General features: G+C 40.2%; 1 protein-coding gene across 1 annotated transcript; it reads left to right on the top strand.

Annotated features, from left to right (window-relative positions):
• Positions 1 to 209: 209 nt before the first annotated feature.
• LOC104953806 (moesin-like) lies at positions 210 to 6,737 on the top strand (the record flags this gene model as incomplete). Its single annotated transcript, XM_010780818.1, has 11 exons — positions 210 to 287; positions 360 to 455; positions 639 to 761; positions 1,180 to 1,331; positions 1,423 to 1,506; positions 1,586 to 1,732; positions 2,767 to 2,863; positions 5,031 to 5,194; positions 5,327 to 5,457; positions 5,616 to 5,776; positions 6,624 to 6,737. Coding segments are annotated over exons 1-11 (1,332 nt in total), but the record flags the coding sequence as incomplete, so codon positions are not given.
• Between the last annotated feature and the right edge of the window lie 362 nt (positions 6,738 to 7,099).

Below are 7,099 nucleotides of genomic sequence, written 5' to 3'. Positions count from 1 at the left end.
TTTGGTCATATTTCTGTCAAAGAACCAATAAATGTAGCATTATTTCAAAGAACACAACAAATGATCACAGAATTGGTAGTGCTTCTTCTCGCCCAGCTTGTCTCTTTGCATACTCCTTGATGCTTTCCCAGTGACAAAGATGAGTGAGCAGCAGGGATGAATTGTTTCCTCCTGTAGCTCAGTGTGAGTGTTTTCTCTGGCAGATAAATGTCCGAGTTACAACCATGGATGCTGAGCTGGAGTTTGCCATCCTGCCCAGCACGACTGGCAAACAGCTCTTTGACCAGGTACCCTGTGCATTACAATTAAAACAGGAGCTTCGACGTACATGTGTGTGATGGTGTTACTTATGTGTTTAGATAGTGAAGACCATCGGGCTGAGGGAAACCTGGTTCTTTGGCCTCCAGTATCAGGACAGCAAAGGCTTCTCCACCTGGCTCAAACTGAACAAGAGGGTAAGGACAATGTTTGTGTTTAACTTTACATCCCCCAGACGGCATTAGTTCCCTTATTTTAGATGAAGTTGCAACCATGCTTTTGGAGTTGGTAATGCTACTGTGTCACTCCATTGAGGCTCAATAGCATATTATATTATATTATATAGTATATTCCTTCATTGTTATGTGGTTTGATCCCAGGTGACTGCGCAAGATGTGAAGAGGGACAACCCTTTGTTGATCAAGTTCAGAGCAAAGTTTTACCCTGAGGATGTCACAGAGGAATTGATCCAGGAAGCAACTCAGCGCCTTTTCTTTCTGCAGGTTGGAAGGACATTGTTTTTAAAGAGAATCCTGCTTATCTAATATAACCCCAAACAATATCTGTATGCAATGAGATCGATCCAGATAAAAGGAAAGTCAAATTTGTATTCAATACTCAACTCCACAACAATAGAAATCATAACAATAGGAATCATAACGACCGGTGGGGGTTCCATGATGACTCACGCAGTTTCTTGTTTTTTGTAGGCAAGGACTCCCTCATGGATCTTCCATGAGGGAGTCCTTGCCTACAAAAAATGAATCCAGGTGCACTAAATAAACACCAGAACACATATGGTTTTTCTTCTCTTTGAGTCACACCAACATTTACAACGTTGTTTACATCTTTACACAAATTATCATAACACATAAGGGATAATGTGTTAAAGCAGATCTGTCATTCTTTTTTCTGTTTTAGGTCAAAGAATGCATCCTAAATGATGACATATACTGTCCACCTGAGACTGCCGTGCTCTTGGCCTCGTATGCGGTTCAGGTCAAACAAGGAGACTACAGGAAAGACTATCACGCGACGGGATACCTTGCAAGAGAGAAGCTGCTGCCACAGAGGTGCCTATGGTTATGTTAGCCAAGGTTCACCTTAATTCCAATTTCAGTCATTTGAATTCTAACTGGTGTGTCCTTTTTACTGATAAACCAGGGTTTTGGAGCAGCACAAGCTGAATAAGAATCAGTGGGAGGAGAGAATCCAGGTGTGGCATGAAGAGCACAAGGGATTGCTGAGGTACTGCAGTCTTACTACAAAAAAAAGTTGCTAATGCATTCGCGATGACTGTTGCTCATTCATCTGCTCTGCACCACAGGGAAGATGCCATGGTGGAGTACCTCAAGATAGCCCAGGATCTGGAGATGTACGGTGTCAACTACTTTAACATCAAGAACAAGAAAGGGTCAGAGCTGTGGTTGGGAGTGGATGCCCTGGGGCTGAACATCTACGACAAAAAGGATAAGTATGTCACACTTAAAAAAGGTCCGCTGAAATGTCTTGTGGTAAATTAATGTATGCTTCCTTTGATGCTACCTTCGTATGACAATCATAATCCCCAGTGGATAAACTACTGAGTTGAATTATCCCCTGACCTTACATCTAACATTACAACAAGGTTTATCTCGGAATACATTGCCATTTAGGCGACGAGTCAGCCTCTAGGGGCAATATTTAGGGGGGTAAATGGAAAGAAAGAGATGTATATTTGTGTATGTTTCCGGTCTATCCGCCAGATAATTGTTTCATATCACACATGGCAGGCAGTTACTTCCTCGTCTGTGCGCTGGTGGTTATTTACAGTCTGATTTGCAATTCAAGATGCGAGAATGGAGTTGAGATGTAACGCCTAAGGCTCATCTCTTTAGAGAAATTAGCAAATTAATGTAGATAAATTAAATATGTTCCGAGACTGCATTGTGGCCAACAGAATCAGCCTATTCAGCTCCACACTGACTGTTTACCTGAAAGCCCCCAAAGAACACTCAATGGACACCAGAGCACTTACCAATATCCTGTCTATTTGCCTACATATCCTGTCTACTTGCCTACATATTCTACTTAGAAATGATCTGTTGAAACAGATTACAATTAGTTTTTTTTTTGTAAAATGTCAACAATCGTAGGTCAAAAAATGCATTACAAATATTCATGGTCCCGTGGGAATGAATTTTAATGACTTTGGAAATCACAGGACTTTTCCCTTGGTACCACAATTAGGTAGACAACTGTATTGTAATTACATTTTGCAGAGAAAGTAATGGTGCCCACAGAATGAAAAGCTCATCTACACTTACAATGATTACATACTAAACTAAAGGTGAATCAGCAGAGAGTGAATGCAAAGTCGCTGTGAGTTAGCCTTCAGCTCACAGTAGTTATGTACCTAACTACACAGAGTTGCTAGCTTGGCTGTTTTAAGCTTGTTTAAACTTTGTAGAGAACATGATAACCTCTGTTTAATATACCACAGTGGTAAACCCTGAACATATTTTACAGGATGACCCCAAAGATTGGCTTCCCCTGGAGTGAGATCAGAAACATTTCCTTCAACGACAAGAAGTTTGTCATCAAACCAATGGACAAGAAATCTCCGGTATGCAAAACATTATTATTAGTGATTTATCTGCAGCAGCTATAAATCATATGAAGCATGTTATTATATGGAATTCAACACAGCTAACATTAGCTGGCAGAGTATGTTGTCGAAATTGCAGTTTTTCCAACAAATCTTAAAGGTGGGGTAGGTAAGTTTGAGAAACCGGCTCGAGATACACTTTTTGTTATATTCCATGGAATGCTCTTAACATCCCGATAGCAATGAATATCTTAAGTGCTTTGAAAAAAAATCCATTAAAAAATGTTATCTGTGGAAGCCTTAGCACTGTAAAAAGCACGACCAATTATTTTAGCCGGCCCGGCTAAAATAACTGGATGGCCTGCCTGCCTGTCAGCCTTCCATCTGTGCACAAACTTATCTCGTGCCCTCATCGGTCATGTGCGCGTTCGTGTTTGTTGGAGGAGGGGCTCTGTAAGGAAGTGGCAGATTTTTTCCGGCTGTGTATTTTTTGTTTTTTTTATAAATCTTTTTATTAGTTTTCGCACAGATATAAAACAGACATTTTCAAGACATTACATGTAAAATACTGTGTAATGTATCCATTTAAGGAGTATAAGTGGTGAATGCAATAACTCGTTGTGTGGTAATGGGTGCATTGGCCATCAGAGGAATTCCGAAAAGGGCAGAGCTAATTTCCTGCCATAACTCCACAAACAAACTAAACAGGTTTTACAAATGCCTCATGATTCACTAACAAACACAATGTGGTTTGCAAATACAAAACACCATCTACAAACGAATGCATTTAGTTTTGCAAAGGAAAAACGTATCTATCAAACACATAACATGTTTCTAATAAATCATGTTTCAGAGACAAATTCAGCATAGGTTTTACAAGTACACAACTTTTTTTTACAACTACAAAACTTTTTCTTCTCACGGCGGAATATTCCACCATGAGAAGAAAAAGTTTTGTACTTGTAAAAAATAAAAACTTTGCAAACCACATTGTGTTTGTTCGTGAATCATGAGGCATTTGTAAAAACCTGTTTAGTTTGTTTGTGGAGTTATGGCAGGAAATTAGCTCCATAGTATTTACTTTCCACAAAGTGCCTGATCTGAAAGAATCGGAACAAGTGAGAACTTGGAAGGTCAAATTTGTTGGCTAAATCTGCAAACGAATAGAAAACACTACCAGCATAAAGTTCATTAATAGGCCACAGACCTTTGTCTGACCAAGTCCGGAAGACAGGATCCGAGCACGACGGGAGGAAAAGGTGATTGCGATAGACTGGGGCTAGACCTGATGACGCTTGTAAGCCAAACTGCTTCCTAAACTGACCCCAAATCTTTAAAGTGTTAGTTACAATCGAATTGCGAGCAACTTGTTTAATTGGAAAGGGCAATTGAGAACATACCACAACTCATGCTAACGTCGCTAGTGGCGACGTTCTCCGTAGGCATAGAGTCTTTCTTGACTTGTTTTGCGGGCTTTGGTGGCATGTCTCCTTAAGGTATAAAGTTGCTCAGTATGTATCGACTAGTGTAAGTATGAAGTGAGTAACGAGGTTTCTACATAATACAAAAGTTGGAAGCGAGGGAGCGGAGGAAAACACGTCTACTCCTCACTCTTCATTCCGGAAGTCTGCCGGCTGTGTATTTTCAAATTCTAGTGCACTCGAGCTGGTTTCTCCACAATTACCTACCCCACCTTTGTCAGCATTCTTGTGCAATTTGATAGTATGTTATTTGCAAGTTAATCTTAGTTAATTTATTTATGTTTTTCGAAAGTATTAAATACGAGCTCTTTCTCCTGTACTTAAGGTTAAATATTTAGTACTCTTATTTTAGTATTTTTTCATGATACATTTTAAAATCTACAAGATCAGTATTTCTTCAGATATATGCCCATTCTTATCACTGTGGCTAAAAACATGAGATGCGAGAGAATCTCTTCTACTTACTGACAAAATAACCAATTTTGCAAATGCAGCTGCTACTTGGTCTTACTCACAAACATGAAATTTGCATCCCATTACAATCTGCCTGCATACACAGACTTGAGGAAATCATCCAAGAGTTTAGGAAATAAAATATCTGGATTCTACCAAACTAAACTATACCTTCAGGTACCCGTTCTTGACTGTGAAACAGATGTGAGATGATAATGAAATGGAATAAATAACCGATTTTTGCATTTAAGGATTTTGTTTTCTACGTGCCTCGTCTCCGCATCAACAAACGTATCCTGGCATTGTGTATGGGGAATCATGACCTGTACATGCGTAGACGTAAACCCGACACTATCGAGGTGCAGCAGATGAAGGCCCAGGCCAGGGAGGAGAAGAACAAGAGGCAGAAGGAGAAGTAAGGAGGGGAGACATAATAATGAAGGCTTATTTTCCTCTTACAGTTTACAGTGTGTTCTCTCTGCTTTAAGAAAGAACTGTCAGGAGAGTCTTTTTTCAGATATGTATTTATGCACAATTCTCCTGTCAGGGCTCTGCTGGAGAGTGAGAAAAAAAAGCGAGAAAATGCTGAGAAGGAAACAGAGAAGATTGCTCGTGAGACCATGGAGCTGATGGAGAGATTGAGACAGATTGAAGAGCAGACAAAGAGAGCTCAAGATGGTCTGATAACTTTCTGATTTCAAATGTTTCTCAACTTTGTTCTGTTTAAGAACATGAAATGAACGACATATATATTTTAATCTTTGTGATTTTAGGTTGTCTACAAAGCCTATGTTACAGGAGCACGTCTGGGTATAACGATAACGTGCGTTTTTCAGAGCTGGAGGAGCAGACTCGCAAGGCTCTTGAATTAGAGAAGGAGAGGACAATAGCTCAGGAGGAGGCTGAGCGACTGGACAAGGAGCGCAGAGCTGCAGTGGAAGCTAAAGCAGCCCTGCTCTACCAGTCTGAACACCAGATCAAGGGCCAGGAAAGCCTGGTACTCACAAACACAAAACACACCTGCATGCTGGGTGTAAATCAATTCCAATTGTATCGAGTCATTAAAGGTCCCATGTCATGGCCATTTCTACTGATCATAATTCCATTGTTGAGGTCTACTAGAATAGATTTACGTTGTTCAATGTTCCAAAATCACATTGGTTTTCTCATACAGCATCTCTGTATAGTATGTGTATTCACTCTCTGTCCTCCACGCCTTGTTGGAGCTCCTGCCCCCCCCCAGTTGGATCCCGGAAGAAAAAAATGGAAAATGAGAAATCTCCAACGAGACGTTCTGGGGCAGCATAGACAGGTCTTTTCTGTGTTAGAGTTTTACTCGCTAAAGAGTGTACTTTGAGGGTTTGTGTGACTTTACAGACCGTTTACATGCATAAAAACCTTCATAACACACAAGGGGACGGGTAATGACCGGAAAAGCATGACATGAGACCTTTAAAAGGTGGCTTCACTCCAAATCTGCAAAAACTGAAAAACTGGTAGCTGTAAAGTAATTAACTCTGAGACCTATTTACATCATTCCCACGGTCAAGGACTCATTCAGTGATATCTACATATATTGATCACCTCTTAGATAGAAATTGGAAATGTATTGATTTCCTCAAGTGATTTACAAATTCAGTTTGAATGTGTATTTCAAATTATTCACATTTTTAGCTGATTGAACAGAAAGGAAATTAAGCAGAGACGTGATGCTGCATTACATGATTTTGCCCGCTCAGACACACACACTTTCTCTCCGACACACACATTCGCAAACAGAACACGATGACCTGAGATCAGGAGCACTCTTAACTCTCTTCCCATTTGTGTGCGTGTGCGTATAGGCCACTGAGCTGGCAGAGCTTACTTCTAAGATCTCCCAGCTGGAAGACGCCAAGAAGAAAAAGGACGAGGAGGCGAATAGTTGGCAGAAAAGGGTGAGAATTAATCAAAGAACCGTGAGAGAGAAAAAGGCTGAATCAAACATGAGCAAAGTGGGATGTCTGACACTTCTGAGTGTTAGGCCAGGGCGAAGAAGCAGAAGCAAGGCGTCGGCTGCGGACAAATATAACTGTCAACTTGCAAATTGTGATACTTTTTATGGGTTCCACTGCATGTCACGGGTAGCAAACCTCAGACCTGCCATAGTTGGCAAAATTAAATCATTAAATGTACATTACATATCTTAATACAAATATGTAGAAATGTATTGAAGTTACGTCTGCAACATTATATGGTAATACTACAGTTTTACTTTCCTATTTTTAAGCACCAAAAGAGACTATTACATGCAATGCTGAGAGACCACTTTAAACAATTA

The sequence above is a fragment of the Notothenia coriiceps genome, unplaced genomic scaffold (assembly GCF_000735185.1).
Source record: "Notothenia coriiceps isolate Sejong01 unplaced genomic scaffold, NC01 NC01_scaffold00022187, whole genome shotgun sequence".
Lineage (NCBI taxonomy): Eukaryota > Metazoa > Chordata > Actinopteri > Perciformes > Nototheniidae > Notothenia > Notothenia coriiceps.
The sequence above is the reverse complement of the archived record's forward strand: the minus strand, read 5'-3'. Positions and strand labels throughout refer to the sequence as shown.